Source organism: Ochlerotatus camptorhynchus, unplaced genomic scaffold, assembly GCF_037179485.1.
Source record: "Ochlerotatus camptorhynchus isolate MF236.1 unplaced genomic scaffold, CSIRO-AGI_Acam_v1.1 ptg000189l, whole genome shotgun sequence".
NCBI classification, from domain to species: domain Eukaryota; kingdom Metazoa; phylum Arthropoda; class Insecta; order Diptera; family Culicidae; genus Ochlerotatus; species Ochlerotatus camptorhynchus.
Genome location: NW_027040679.1, coordinates 645555 through 662766, shown reverse-complemented (window position 1 = coordinate 662766; position 17212 = coordinate 645555). Strand labels below are relative to the sequence as shown.

Genomic DNA, 17212 nt, shown 5'->3' with positions numbered 1-17212 from the left:
ATGCTAACTCCTTACTTGAAAACAGGCAAAAACTCACAAACAGTTTGCTCTTTCATGGTATATAGTGTCATAATTCAATAATCAATAAATTATCTCAACATTTAGTGGCAGACCATTCATAAATTTTGGTAGCATACATAGATTCTATAATCCATATTAATTTTCCTATGCAAGCGCCGATCGAAACAAACGCTATGACTTCACTACAAGGATGATTGAGTGAACGAAAGAAACGAATCGTGCGAAGCGGATTGAAAGCCGAGTGAAAAACGAAGTGCACCAATATATTCAGGCCTACAATTCCACACCTTGTATAGACCAGGTTGATATAGCTGAATGATGAAGAGTTAGCTGATACGTTTCCGAACGTACAGTCAGGTATTGCCTTATTGCCGGTATCCCTTATTGCCGGATACCCACAGCTTATGGGATTTTCACTAATGGCCCCCTGTGGTGCATTATCTCATTTCTTTCGATATATAAAGCTATACTGTCTTGGACAAAGTTGTTGTAATGGGATAGACCAACAAGCCTGTGTCATTGGATTCAGGTTTAATTGGGAACTACGCCGCTAGAGGCACTTCACTTTTATATTACTTATGACGGGTGTTATAATATATGCTACGTTGGACCCAAGTTAGAATATTTCGTGATCCTGGCCATGCAGAAAGTTGCTGTCTTAGCAAAGTGGTTCAGGTGACCAAGTCCTTTCAAATGGTGGACATATTAGTTCTGGACTCTCTCACTACGCTGCGCTAGTATGCACACGAGCTTCCTGTATAAGCTGTATCTCAGAATCCTGTCCAAATAGAAGGTTACTGCAAAGTTGTTCAGGTGATCATGTCCTTTTGGATGGTGGTCATATTAGTTCAAAACTCTCTCACTACGCAGCGCTAGTGTGCATGTGCAATTCCTATATAAACTGTATCTCGAGAGCCTGGTCATATAGAAAGTTGCTGTCTTCAGCAAAGTTGTGTAGCTGACCAAGTCCTTTCGGATGATGGTCATATTAGTTCAGAACACACTCACTACGCGGCACTAGCGTGCAAGTTAACTTCCTGCATACGCTGTATCTTGAGAACCTGGCCATATAAAAGGTTACTGTCTTCAGCAAAGTTGTTCAGGTGAGTAAGTTCTTTCGGATGATGGTCATATTGTTTCAGAACTCTCCCACTACGCGGCGCTAGTGTGTACATGAACTTCCTTAATATGTTATGTCTCGAAAGCTTGTCCATATAAGTTGATGCTGTGCAATGTGAGAACAGAAAGAAAAACTGTCAAATGCCCTACAATATGGGTATTTTTGGAAAGGGGACGACGTGGAGAGGCCGAAGATCGATGCCAGACGTCACTTTGGAATCCAAGATGGCGGCCATCGGGTAAAAAAAAACTGTCAAATACCCTAAAATACCGGTATTTCTGGAAAGGGAACGACTTGTAGAGGCCGGAAATCGATGCCAGATGCCATTTTCAAATCCAAGATGGCGGCCGTCAGTTCAATAAAAACTGTCAAATACCCTACAATATGGGTATTTCCGGAAAATAGACGATGTATAGAGGCCAGATATCATCGCCAGACGTCATTTTGGAATCCAAGATGGTGACCATCGGGTCAATAAAAACTGTCAAATACTCTACAATATGGGTATTTGACAGTTTTTCTTGACCCGATGGCCACCATCTTGCATTCCAAAATGGTGTTTGACATCGATTTCCGGCCTCTACACGATGGTTGCCATCGTGGATTGCAAAATGACGTCTAGAGCCGATATCCAACCTCTACACGTCGTTCCCTGGCCGAAAATACCCAGGTTGTAGGGTATTTGACAGTTCTTCTTGAACCGATGGCCGCCATCTTGGATTTTAAAATGACGTCTGGCATCAACTTCCGGCCTCTATACGGCATTCCCTTTCCGAAAATACCCGTATTGTAGGGTATTTGACAGTTTTTCTTGAACCGATAGTCGCCTTCTTGGATTCCCACCCTACTGCTTTCTCTCAGAGATGACCACGTTGGTCATGACGAGAGGCGCAACTCAATAGTTGGGTAAAGAAGAATTGCATTATAACACACCATCGACTGGAAATGCTTTCGGCAACGTGGGGCTTTAGATAGTGATGAAGAGTCACTAGAGCAAAGTCAGGCGCATACCTTTTGCCTCTAGATTTGAAGACATACTTCAAATCTCCGCGTACATCGTACGGGTTAGGCAAAAGGTGTGCGTTTGACTTTGTACTGTCGCATTAATGGCCCTTTGCTCATTTTCAACTTCTATTCAATTTTCATACTGCCGTACTCTAACGGAACTATCTACCTACCCTCTCCTTAAGACCATTCTCTAGCTAATAAATTATCACACTAAAGCTTCGCATTCATCGCAAGGATCCGACTCTAATTGAAAGGTCCCGCTATTTATACCCTTCGGAGTGTTGAAACACTCTCCAAAGGCGCGCCCCTTTGTCAGTCAAAATTGGATTCCTTATCAACAAATTAAAAAATGACACCGATGATGACCATGCATCAGAACCCTAGTCTTAACCACTTCAAACTAGGGAACAACGAATTGAAGATTAGGAATCACATAGATTTTTTCTTTGTGTCAAGATCATCCTCGGTGGACAAAGCCGAGTCTTGTCACTATCAACAAGGCATAACAAGTAACAAGGACTAAGATGTGTTCCTTTGATTACTGAAAAATTATGTTCCCCTAGTTTGAAGTTGTCAAGGCTAGGAATCGGTGGTAGATCCCGTAGCGTACCACAAAGAGGTGATCTACCCACGTTACGGGGCAACGTTTACATTGGTCTGCGAAAGTATCTGAGTTTTCTCAGGTGAAAGATCTATCAGCAAATTAGTTTCGATAAAATGCAAACTGAGGACATCGATGACTGATGAAAGGCTCAGCTCTTTTTGTTTACTGAACATCGAAAGCAATGTTCTAAAAACGATTGATTTCGATGAATTTATTAATGATTTTTCAGAAGCTAAATGTAGACGTCAATGCTTCACATAAGTTTCTAAATCGCTTTATGATCTGTATTATTGTATGTAGATTGAAACAAAGAGAATAAACGCCATGCTTAGATCAGTTACATTTCTAATTTTTTTCTTCTGTGGTGAACTTTGAAAGGTTTTTAGGCACCATTTAGTTCATCAAATTGCTTCTGATTTTTAATACTATTTAAAATACGAACGCATATTTGAAACCCAAACTACGAAAACAGTTTATATTGGGCCCCCCAAAGATATTTGCCCCGAGCCCCCCCAAATCCTGAATCCGGCACTGTGATGTTTTAAATTCTGCCATAGTAATTCACATACAAATTTCAGCCTCTAAACCTTCATCAATCAAAAACCCATTTTTTGCACAAGGTTTATATTTTGGGGCTTATAAATCGAACTGGAGGGTGGCCTATAAGAAGTGTAACATGTTTTTTTTCCAAAATTTAGCACCCTAATGTATATTTGAGGTGTTCACGAATGGTTATGGTTAAATGATAAGCAGTACCGTCTTGTGTAGAGAATAGAAAATATCTAACCAATATCACACGATAATAAATTCTCATTTTTCAATTCACACTTTATGGCAAAACATGCAGTCTGGCCTTATATGGGACTCCCCGAAGTTTTCAGTAATACAATGTAGATACCGTCCGTGGATTATTTGGACACTGTTGAAACAATTTCTAGGCCCTTATTGTTGAGATCAATCAAGCGCTTTGGAATTACGAATACTGCATATAAATGGTTTGAAAGCTATTTGTCTGACAGAACTCAACGGACTGTTTTTAATGATTCTGTGTCCAGTTCCGTGGGGAATAACTTTGCCCAAGTAACATTTCCAGTTTTATAGAGGTTTTATAGCATTCTATAAGTCTACAGAACCTTCATAAAACCAAAATTGATACTTGGGTGGAGTGCCCCAGGGAAGTGTATTAGCGCCCCTGTTATTTATTATGTATAGTAATGACTTGCGACGTGTTTTAAGATTTTGCGACATTAATCTTTTTGCAGATGATACTGTGTTATTCATTGCAGCAAAGGATTTAGATGATGCCGTTTTACACTTGAATGAAGATTTGCGTTCTCTAAGTAGATGGTTGAAGTATAAGCAGTTGAAATTGAATACAAGTAAAACTAACTTTATGGTAATTTCGCGGAATCGAGTAAATGAGAACGTCTCAGTTGTAATTGGTGATGGCGTTCGCGAGATTAAATATCTTGGCGTGATTATTGAACTTTAATTGAAATTTAAGTTCAACTCTCACATTGACAATGTCATCAAGAAAATTGCCAAGAAGTATGGAATTCTATGTCGAACTATGAAAAACGATTTAACTATTGCCAGTAAAATACAGCTGGACAAATCAATCATCTCTCCTCATCTAGACTTTTGCCCTTCCATTTTATTTTGGCCAATGCAAAACAAATATCGAGATTACAGCTCTTGCAGAATAAAATAATGCGTTTGATTTTGAGATGTAATAGATTCACTTCCTCAACTTGAGATGTAATAGATTCACTTCCGCCTTACAATGGTTATCGGTGAAGCAAAGAATTGTATATTTGACTATGGTGTTCATTTTTAAAGTAGTTAACGGTTTGCTGCCTCGATATTTGTGTGATTGAATTGAAAGAGGAAGTGATTTTCATAAATATAATACTAGAAACGCGGTTGAAATAAGAACACCACATTTCTTGACTTGTGCTTCACAACATTCATTATATAATAAAGGAATAAATGTTTTCAATTCGATGCCTAGACATATCAAACGTTCAGAAACACTAACAGAATTTTAAAAAAACTCTGCATTTCACACGTTAAATCTGTCTTTTGAACAGTTATCCAGTGATTTTTTTTTATGAATTGACAAATTATGTACCATGACGAAGTTATCTCTAACGGATTATTTTATATGGATAGCTGTCATAATAACATTTTAATAATTATTGTAGCACTGCAAAAACTATTTCTGTTCATAGTTGAAGATGCTAACTTTCAAATAACAGACTGTAGTGGTAATTTTTATATGATAGATGGAGTAGATGAAAGTATAGGAATGATAGTTCCGTTTGAGTACGGCAGTGTGAAAATTGCATATAGATAGTAGAATAGCGAGCTAGGACAACTTTTAAAGGAAGGTACAAATCGGTTTTTTCATCTCTCTTTACCAAACTCCCCATTTGGAGAGGGATGGTGAGGGGTGTCCCCCCCTCCGGACCTCGAGAAAACCTTTAAGGACTTAATTAAAGCAAAAAAATGCGGTTAATGGCGTCGGTTCGTCGATGGTTTGTCGCGTGAGACTTCCATGAGAACACTCTGGAATGTCGGCAGGAGAATGCGAAATGCGTCATCACCGATTAACGAAGACAAGGAGTACTCGGACAGTTGGATATTCAGCTTCGCGCGGAATGTTTGCCCGGATTCGGTGTCGGTTCAAACCAACGTTCGGGATCGTCCGTCGGGTAATAACGAAATAGATTCCCCGTTTTCGAAGGTGGAATTCTCACTTGCTCTCCTTTCATGTAACAATTCAGCTCCAGCAATGGATAGAATCAAGTTCAACTTGCTTAAAAATCTCCCAGATGTCGCTAAGAGACGCTTGTTGAACTTATTCAATCAATTTCTGGAGCACAACATTGTTCCGGATGACAGGAGGCAAGTAAGAGTTATCGTCATTCAAAAACCCGGTAAACCCGCGTCGGATTATAACTCGTACCGTCCCATCGCGATGCTGTCCTGTATACGGAAATTGTTGGAGAAAATGATTCTTTTTCGTCTAGACAGGTCGAGTCGAACGGTTTACTTTCAGATACGCAATTTGGATTTCGGAGAGGCAAAGGAACGAGCGACTGTCTTGCGTTGCTTTCAACTGAAATTCAACTGGCCTATGCGCAAAAACAGCAAATGGGTTCAGTTTTCTTGGACATTAAGGGGGCTTTTGATTCTGTTTGTATCGATGTCCTTTCGGATAAACTCCATGATAGTGGGCTTTCACCAATTATCAACAACTATTTGAGCAACTTGTTGTCTGAGAAATATATGAGCTTTTCTCATGGAAACTCGACATCAGGTTGTACGGAACAACCATCTTGTCGGTTCTAGAGTACGGTAGCTTCTGCTTTCAATCCTCGGCAAAGACACATATCTTGAAGCTGCAACGGGTTCAATACCGTTGCCTCCGAATCGTGCTTGGCTGTATGCACTCGACGCATACGATGAGCCTCGAAGTACTCACGGGTGTTCTCCCACTGACAGATCGTTTTGCGGAACTGTCCTTCCGGTTTCTTATCCGTTGTAAAGTAATGAACCCATTGATAATAGAAAACTTTGAGGAGCTGCTCGACGGAAATCCTCAAACAAGATTCATGAATCTCTATTACGAGTACATGACACTGGAGATTGGTCCTTCTTCATTCAATTCCTCTAGTGTTTGCCTCCAAGACTTTTATAGTTCCTCTGTAAATTTTGATCTGACCATGTTGCAAGAAATCCGTGGAATACCAGATCACCTTCGGTCGATGGTTGTTCCCTTAATTTTTGCAAACAAGTACCACCATGTCAGTAACAATAAGAGTTTTTTCACAGATGGGTGAACTATAAACGCTTCCACTGGATTTGGAGTATTCAACGAATTTCATAGCGCCTCATATCAACTGCAAAACCCCTGTTCCGTATACGTTGCGGAACTAGCAGCCATATTTTACGCAGTAGAGCAAATTGCCTCACTACCATCTGGTCACTATTTTATTTTTACAGATAGCCTTAGCTCGTTGGAGGCTATTCGATCAATGAGGCCGATGAAGCACTCCTCGTATTTCCTGACCGAAATCCGAGCAAAATTGAGTACTTTATCTAACTGCGCCTATACTATCACCTTAGTTTGGGTTCCATCTCATTGCTCAATTCCGCGGACTCGCTAGCTAAGGTGGGCGCTATGGAAGGCGATATTTTTGATTGACAAATCGCCTTTGCGGAATTTTTCTCAATTACCCGTCAGCACGTCCTCACCAACTGGCAACAAAAATGGAATGAGAGTGATCTGGGAAGATGGTTACATTCTATTCTCCCACAGGTGTCGAACAAGCCATGGTTCAAAGGATTGGACATGAGCCGTGACTTTATACGTGTAATATCAAGGCTCATGTCCAATCACTACTCGTTAGACTCGCATTTCTTACGAATCGGGCTCGCAGGCAGCAATTTGTGCGCTTGTGGTAGTGGCTATCACGATATCGACCACGTGCTTTGGTCATGCACTTTACATTGTGTTGCAAGATCCGAGTTATCCACATCCTTCAGAGCCCGAGAAAAATAACCTATGCGTTAGAGACATCTTGGCGAGCCGAGATCTCGAATATTTTAATTTAATTTATGTGTTTTTAAAACGGGTCGATCTGAGGATTTAGTAGTTAGTGTCATCTTGTGTTCCCCCAAGTTGTTAGCAGCCCATCGGTGTACCCCCATGTTTGTCTTTTTCATCAGTTGGTCGCTTAGTTCGAGATAAAAAAGCACATTGCTCTCGAAACCTTGTGTTCTAAATCCCTACCCTGCCATCCATTTGTTACAATTTGCTACCCTTAACCTCGAGATAGCCGCGATTAAGCGGCCCCCGCTTTACTAACGTTAGTTTTAAGCAATTTTGTAATCTAAACAATGAATATCGGCTCCGCAAAGCTACGGCAAATGAGCCTGAAAAAAAACGCATTAAAAAAAACCTGGTTATAATGTCATATTTAATTATCTTAAAGATAAATCGTCCAGCTCAAACCGTTGTAGGGGTAAGAGGTGGAACCATCATCATCATCATCATCATTTCGCTCATTATGGCTTTCAATCACTTGCATCGATACTGTCACCTGCTTTGTCAATTTTTTAAATGTGCGTTATGTCCCATTTTCGCTACTTTGTTTTATGGATAGAATATAAATTGAAGATATTACGTATGATATTCAAATGTGTCACTCGAGAAATGCTTTAAATATATGTTTTCATTTTTCGTCATATACACCATGGAACCTGGGTTGATGTGTTTCATGAAAGACGAAACTATCAAAGTCGAGTGCTGTTTCACTCGTCCGCTTCACCGAAGCTTGAATGAAAAACGAATGAAGCAACGGGGGAAAGAGAGACCAACGATTGAAAATTTGTTTGTTGACGTCGACTGAGGTACTAGAATGCTGTGAAGCTGCCCGACTTCAACAGAAAAAGAAAGCTAGCAGTCTATTCGTCGCCTCGATTTTGTCGATTGAAGCTGATATTGTGACCAGTGCTGATTGTGACGTCCTGGTTGGCATCTGCCATTTCCATCTCATCCCCTCTCTATTTCGAAACCTGGCTACGCCCTTGAATCAAACATCGAAATGCTACTGTTCCACCTTCAACGTGCGAAATGTCATGAACACCATTAAATGTTTGTAACGCACTGTTTCCTGTAATGAGGTGCAACTCCTTACCATTCAAAAAAGATCAATTTCACCTAAATCTAGTAAGCCTCACGCTTGGATGTGCATATCGGATAGACCAGGATAGAGTAGGATTAAAGCGATAACACTGATTAAATACGATGCCAACACGTTGAAACTGCTGGTCGAGTTTCCTGTGAAGGCAGCCAACGTCGACAGCAGAACAAAAAAGGCCCATAACAGCAAGGGGTAGAGACAGAATGCGAAAGAAGATTCCGGTAGACAGATAAAAACCGGTCCCAAAACTGTACTCACCGAAATCCGGACAGATACTGCAGCACATAGCCGGCCAGCAGCAGCATTAGCACCATGATCGACTGCAAGTGTCCCAGCAGGGTACAAAGGTCCACATCGACTGCGTTTGGCCGCAGTCCAACCAAGCCCAGGATGCAGACGTACGGTCGAAGGAACTGAACCCGGGTCGGAGTTGGTTGTTTGGGTGGAGTCGTCGTCGTCGTCGTTGGCGGTCGGTTGATGTTGGTGCGGCATCGTTTTCAGTGGAAATTTATGGGTTTTTCGGTTGTTATTTTTCCCATGCGCGTTCAAACTGGAGAGAGCCGAAATGAAAACAATTTTATTGCTGTGGAAGTTTGTGTTTGAATTTTTTTCCGTGAATAATTTTTAAATACTTACCAGTCGGAGACGAAGAGAAAAACGGTTCATTTTACCAGACGATATTTTCACGCCCCATTTCAGGTCCAGACGGAAACGGAAGATGGCCATTTGAGGTAGGAAGATGTAAAATGAAAATGATACAGAATAATGGGTTAATAACGTCATAACGGAGCGATTATAATAATGATACAGTTTCTTTTAAGAACAAAATCGGAATCGTAGCATCGTGATGTATCAAATGAGATGAAATTGCTCAGTTCCTTAAACATGCATCCATCAACGCTTCTTAGCCTTATGACTTCAATGTACTTACTAGTGTCAGTTTTCTCTTTAGCAAAGCCCAACGAACCGAAAGTTTTACGACAGCTTTCAGTGGTTTCATATATTGCTGCTTTCCAAGTTAAGAATCAAGCAAAAACCGGAGAAAACTTTACAGGGAATAACTCCACTTTGTTGCAGAATGTTTCAATGCGAAACCGCTTCGCAGCATATCAAGCGAAGTATAAAATGCTTCACGAGCTGCAAATGAACTTTTTCATCCCTTTGCACTCTATAGAGGAAAATAATGAGGGAGAATGCTTCGCTCTGAGGGGCTGCATCATGTACAGAACCTGTAAGCTGGTGAAAAACGAATCGCTTCACTCGTCGTCGTCGTTGTCGAGAGTGTGCATACTCTATGGCTGCACTTCAAATTTATATATCTTTCTCTAGCTGTATGATGCATGCGTTAACTTTTTCGGTGGAACCCCGAAGGTCGTTTTTCCTAGTGAGGTGATGTGAAAGAAGACGGTTCGAAAAAAAATGGTAAACATTTTCGACTCAACTTTATTCAACCCATCATACGTAGATAAAATGTATCCAGTAAGCAGGGCTGCAGACTAATTTCCCTCGGCTGACTGGGCTAAAGAGCTTAACAGGAGCTCAAAGCGCAGGGTAAACTTTGCCGTAAAATACTGACTCGTTTATATATGTACAATCATAGGGAAAAATACGGATTCTCTGGTCGTGGCAGGAAAAGTGTTAGCATCCAAGAGCGAACAGCTTCCGCGTCGAGTGGAAAAGTAAAGAGCTTTGCAGCAGACGCTAAGTGTGCTATAATTTGAAGGTGGATAAAATGAGCTTCATTTCATACTCAAAAATAAGCACATGTGATAATACTTTTTCTAACGACGGTGAAAATTCATGATATGCATGTTGTGCTGTTGCAATCAGCTTATGTTGCTTTCCAGTGGAGTATATACTTCTTATGCAAAAAAAAGAGTTTGCCACCCAATGTGTTTTTATTTATTGGTATAACATATTATGAGATTTTTAATTTTTCAATAGAAAATAATGCTGAACCTCTGAATACTTTCTCAGGTTCTAAGTCAACCATTTTGAATTTTTCGTGGTCAGCACAACTATACCCCTACGTCGTGGTAAGCACAACTACCCACTGGAACTTTACGCCGGTTCTCTACATAGTGTTCGTTGAGCACTTTCACGGTTGTTAATTGAGTGCTTTCTAAGCCTCTACCATTTTTGAATTTGTATAATTTTCCAACCGAAACATTCTTAGACCGGATCGGGAATATCCAGCCAGCTTTATCGACTGAGATAAGGGACAATCTTACCCTATGTCCGTTGCGTTCGTTTGGCGTCGGTTAGAGGAGAAAGGGTGAAGGGAGAGTGTTGTCGATAACAGCAAATTCACCTACACACCAGTCGTCCAGCAACAACTGCTTCTGATTCCTAAGGAAATATTAGTAGTACGTACCAGCTATTTGCTGCTTACCAGCAACGTTTGGAGACACTAAGTAAAATTTCCTTCTGACCCACCATTCAATTTTTACCAGACAGACACACCGGATGTTGATACTCGTCAGGTCTGTTTACGATTTGAACTACACTAAAAAAATTCCACACGTTTGATCGAAGTGTTTAAACACTTGATTTTTTAAGTGCACAATCACATTTACTTTAAGTGTATACAATTGGTTCAATGTGTTGTACACGTTAATTTATAGTGTATCAAACAGTGCGTAAGACAGTCTGGTTCATTGAGTCGTTTTGATATGAATATGAACTGCCACCTGCCTCATCATTCACTGCCTCGTGAGAGTCTGAATGATTGAGAGGTAAACGAGTCACTGACAGCCGAGCACTCAGTCAGTATCTCAGTCAACACGTTTATTCTGCCGTGATGGTACCCAATATTTGTTTTGAATGACTGAGCGTACATTTTCTATGGAAAAATGACTCAATTAAATGCTGTGTGAGCGAAGGCAAGCGGTGTGCGTCGCCTACTCGTGAGTGACTGAATGTTTATGTTGGCTCTTTCATTGCCTCGTCCTTTATCGTTTGGTACAAACGGTCTGCACAGAGAAATGGATTGAATAGGGCAGTGCTTTCACACTCAGCCTAGGCAGTCAATAATTTTACGCTCTGGTTTCAAACTTTGAAATGTTGAAAATCTTTCACTATTTATTCAAGTGTATTGCACATTGAATCACACTACTGTTCAAACCAGATGAATTTGAAGTGTTCTGCATTTCAATGCGATGTGAATGCTTACTCAGAAAGGTAAACATCGAAAACAAGACTTGTGACATTATCCTATCAACCCGCCTCATATAGGAGAACAACCGTGGCACAGTGAGATCGATCGAAGACTCCGGCAGCAGCACATCCCAACAGTTCATGATCGAATACCAAATCAGACCCATTTAAAACATATGTGAAAGCTCTGACCTCTGGCAGTTTTGTTTTATATATTTGTCGATTCATTTTTAGAGTAGCTAAAGTAGAATAATGTAGAATATTGAACTATGATGTGCAAAGCTATTGATATCACCAAATGAGGCACAAAGAATCCAAGTGTGTCACAATTCAAATCCATAGTGTTCAGGAATGGTTCATAGCATAAGATTCACGCATGAAAAGGATGTGTTTCACAATAAGCGCAAAATTAAGTAAAAGACACATGATGATGACGTGCGGAATTTTTTGAGTGTACTGCACTGGAAAACGTTTTGGCTGCTTGCTACAGATTCACATGGTTTTAAATTTTATTTAAATAAGCGGCGCCGGTGGTGTAGTGATAAGCGTGATTACTTCTGACCCCAGCAGGCCTGGGTTCAATCCCAGTCGGCGCCGCCGGGATGTTCTGAGGCATAACATCTCTGAGCACGCCTTCCTTCGGAAGGGAAGTAAAGCCTTTGGTCCCCGGTTCATGAGTTGATGGGTCGATAGTTAGGGTCCAGGTGTGGGAGCTGCCTCCCTGGCGTCGGTAGCATTGGTGCTCAGCACGGAAAACAAGATCGACGGAAAACAAATCAAGGAAAAAAAATGATTTAAAAGAATGTGTAAAATTAACCAGATGCCACTAATTATTTGAAAAATTGCATATGATTATTATTCATCATCACCCCTCACCATCCCTCTCCAAAGGAGGAGTTTGGTAAAGAGAGATGATAAAACCGATTTGTACCTTCCTTAAAAGTTGTCCTAGCTCGTTCGCTGTCTACTCTCTATATGCAATTTTCACACTGCCGTACTCTAAACAAAACTATCAATTCTATACTTTCATCTCCTCCTCATCTATCGTATAAAAATTAACACTTCAGTCTGTTATTTGAAATAACCATCTTCAACTATGTAAATCGTTGACTTCCCGCAGAAGTAATACTAAACATATAGTCAAAGTCATATTCAGTGTTGGAAAAATATCATTAAGTCAAATCTCACCAACGCCAATGCCCAAGATCACGCTTGATTTCCGTAGAGAAAAATCAACAAGCAAACAACTGCGGTTGGTTTTGCAAGCTGTGATGTTGCAACTCGGAATATCTAGCTAACAAAACTGACCAGCTGCAAATCTCTCCAAACTATGGTGAGATTGAGTTTCATGATTTTTGCTTTAATCCGAACGCAACCGAAACTTCCATAACAACTGGCAACCAGGCATGGAAAATCATTTACATTCATTTCATGCATTCATTTACATTCATTTGCCTCTAACGTTTTTCATCAACAGCATTCTGTAAAATGATTTATAGAGTTTTTGTAGGTTTTGTTATGAGCTACAACTTTTGTGAAAAACTCAAATATGTATCTCTTATGCATCTCGAATAAGAGCGGGCATAACTCGTTACTGTTTTTCAGTGAATGTAAAATACATTCACTGAAAAACAGTAGTGGATTCTGTTTGCTCTGGTTCGTCATGCATAAGAGATACAGATTTGAGCTTCTGACAAAAGTTGTAGTTAATAACAAAACCTACAAAAGCTCAATACACTATTTTGCGGAATTCTATTGATGAAAAAAGTTAGGGGCAAATGAATGTAAATGAATGCAAATGATTTTCCATGCCTGCTGGCAGCAGTCCCTTCGTGTCTGCCATCGACGAAGATTAAAAAGAGATAGCAAACTATTCTTTCTCTTTCTAAGAAAACGATGTGAACTGGAATCATTTTTGTGTCGAGTCAGCTCTCAGCTTGATTTTTTTTATCGTTGTAAATAGTCTCGCAATATCAAAAGAGCTTGTTAAATCAATATCAAGCATGGTATTTTGTTCCAATATCACGCGTGATATTGAGAGCGTATGAGAGCGAAAAAATATTATTTGATTGATGATTTTGCCAACACTGCTCATAGACTGAGTAAATCTTTACGAGATTTTACAAGAATTTGTTTTATAATATGAGCATCATCTCGATGTACACTCATACAATAAATCATATAACCAGTGTAAAGTATCCAAGTGAATTTTACATAACTTTCATGTGATCATATAATATAATCCCATCATTAAATCACACCAACGTTATGTGTCCAATGAAATCCATATGATTACACACATAGAATTTGTGAAATTCAGATTTAATGTAATGTAATGTAATGTGAAATTCAGATTTAAATCATTATTTTTGATATTGGAAAAATAATATGTGCGTTCGTAATAGAAACTAAGTGAGAACTTTTTTCAGTGTACATATGAAATTATAACACGGAAAAAAGTTTTCATGTAGTTTCCATTGAGAATGCACATTATATTTTTACATTAACAAAACCAATGATATCTATCTGAATTTAACATAATATTCATGCGTTCACATGAGTTCTATATGATAAATCACTCAAATTTCATTTGACATATAAGGTTCATGTGATTTTGTGGTGCGATTCCTAATTATGATACCACATGAAAGTTATGTGAAATTCTAATGAATATTTTCCATTGGATATGTGATTTATTCTTTGAGTGTATACTTCTAGAATGAATAGATTTTTCGTCGAGTTTTGTCATATTCGAAAAGATTGATGATGCTTGGAAAATTTTACTCAGTCTTCGAGCAAACAACGTTTTCTAGAGTTTGAGTAATATAAACTTTAATTTGAGTCGATCTTATATGCCATGTAGTGTGGAAATCCTTTTGTTTCTTAGGTCCTTTTGCACGCCAGCAGCGAAGGAACGAACACATCTTAGTGAGAGATTCAACCTTCCGCCACCTAAATATGAAGACATCGACAATCAAAAGAGTAATTTATAAGCTTATTAATACGATTCTAAACACTTCGTGCTCAAAAAATATTGATGCATCAGGATCAGGGTTGCTGAAGCGATTCAGATAGAAAGGAATATCGAAATAAAGATCATCGAGAAATGGAGAGCACTGTACAACGAAGCCAAGTATGATGAATTGGCGCTAAACACTAACACTGTTGTAACAATTTTACAAATTCAGTTTTAAAATAAGATATATCAAGCAACATATTCGTTATATTTTGAAAAATAATAACACACCTGGGGAAGAAAAACTTGGCTAAATATAATACAATTTGCTGTTACCAACCTTTTTGCCTTTCTCGTACACCAAGTTGAACCGAAAGGCTTGAAACACAGTTTCGTTCCAAGACTTGAGAGATGAATTCCGTATACCAATAGACTCATCTCAACGGGATCCGAAAATGTTTCTGTATGTATGTATGTATGTTCGTATGAGTGTTACTCACTCAATTTTCGCAGAGATGGCTTGACCAATTTGAGTGGAACAGAAGATGTGTTTCAGATCCCCGTAGGTTGCTATTGATTGCAATGCATCAGTCGTGCAGTTTGATTAAAGGTGAAAAAAAGTGTAACCAAAAAAATTTAAAATCGTCCCTTGATTAAAAATGTCTGTAAATATCTGTGAAAAAAACTAAAAAGTCTGTAAATGTCTGTAACGAAATAAATGTCTGCGAAAAAATAAAAGTCTGTAAATTCACAGACATGTCTGTAAATCTGGCATCTCTGGTGTTAAATATTTCTAGAAAAAAAATCCTACTCTTCTTCCTCTTCGATCCTTGTTTATACCTCTTGGGTGATCCAATATCGAGTAAGAAAATTCTTCTTTGATCCTTCGGATTCTCAGAGTAATCTGCTTCGAAGACGATTTGGAGAAACGTTTTTCAGCCACCAGAATGGTCCATCATCCTGACAAAATCCCACTAAACATTCCCGACTTAATGCCAAGAAGAAAAAGGTCCCCCTATTGTGGTAGTAACCACTTCCAATTTCCATTGCCCGCATCGTACTCTCTTGCCGTGCGGATCTATTTGCTTTTTGCTGAAGAAAGTGTTACTACTACCTAAAGTTACAACAAATTTAAACAGCACTTTTCAGTGCTCAATATACCTGTACATTTTCTACCTTGTTTGACTCTTATTCCTCTTTGATCCATGTTTGGACCCTACCCGTGGTAATCCTTCTTGGATATCGATTTGGAACATTCCTCTTTGATCCTCCAGATTCTTATAGTAATCTGCTGGGAAGTCGATTTGGATAAAAAAAAAATACTGCCGCAATGGCGCCTAAGCGCAAAAGAAAAGGGCAATCTCTTGATCCCCTTCGGATTAAATTAATTTGAGCAATCCTGATGAATGTGGGCGCTTAGTGGAATACCTGTATAATGACAGAGAGAAGGATTATCTGTCAAGGATAAGCAAATAAGGTAGTGGAATTAAGAGGAAATTACTAATCCTTCTCTCTCTCTCATTATTAATTTGAGCAATCAATTTGATTTGCTCACGGATGATGAGAATGATCCATCATCCAGGAAAAATTCAAGTAAACTATCCCGGCTTAATGCCAAGAAGGAAAAGATTCCCCTTATTGTGATAACCACTTCCGATTTCCATGCTCTTCGCACGGAACTTTTGAACTTCGAAAAATTTAAGATTTCACTGTAAATTGGCCGTCGGGGTGAACACCGTGTATTGACTGAAACCTTGGACGGATTCAAATGTTTTCTTAAGTATGTTACTGAGAAGCAGCATATTTTTTTTACTTACGACACCACAACTGAACGTGTTCAAGGTTGTCATGAAAGGACTGCCCAGTGGTGAATCCCTGAATCAGATCAAAATCAGCAAACATTACTTGGAGTTGTGCCAGTTCAAGTAATCGAAATGAAAATGAAATCCCGTCCTGGCGATTCGCGCAACGAGATTTCTAATGATTTTTATTTAGATCACTTCATGTCTAGTGAACTAAACAACCTTAAGGCCTTGGAAAAAACTAGCCTTATGCTCCATGTCCGAGTGAAGTGGGAACACTTCAGGAAGACTGGAGAAAATTTCCATACCTCACCCAGTGCCGTAAGGGCCAGGGATGGGGTCACGGAACAAAAAAAAAAGCTACTTGTGAAGGCAGATCTTAAGAAATTTAAATGTTCAAATTGTGGTGAAAACCACAAATCCAATTTTTGGAAAAGAAAGACTCACAAAGCGATCATTCAATCTCGTTCTAAGGGACAGGTTGGACAGGCTCCACGTTCCCGACCATTAATCGACACTGCTATGCTGAAAATTAACACGCGTTACTGCCATGAAAATTATCTTGTTGCCCTGAGGAACAAATCTTTTGAAAATAATGTTTCGAAACTAGACTTTTTATTCCAGCGCTTAAAGAAGGTGGTAAAATGGCGACAACGCTCTGATGAGACAACGAAACCCTACCCCAAGCTCCTCCCCTGATCCTATCCTTCAAAAATGTACCCTTCTAACCTCGAGTAAGCCGCGAGTAATCGGCCCAACTCCTACTAGACATAGAATTAAGTGAATCTTGCTACACACAGTGAACAATGAATTATCGGCTCCGTAAAGCTAACG

General features: G+C 39.4%; 1 protein-coding gene across 1 annotated transcript in view; it reads right to left on the bottom strand.

Moving 5' to 3' along the window:
* Positions 1–17212, bottom strand: part of GrlHz (Gustatory receptor-like Holozoa) — a 307521-nt gene that overhangs the window by 183313 nt on the left and 106996 nt on the right. The window contains exon 4 of the mRNA XM_065223284.1: positions 8723–8877. Within this exon, the coding sequence (XP_065079356.1) occupies positions 8723–8877 (155 nt within the window). The remainder of the gene's footprint in view (positions 1–8722; positions 8878–17212) is intronic.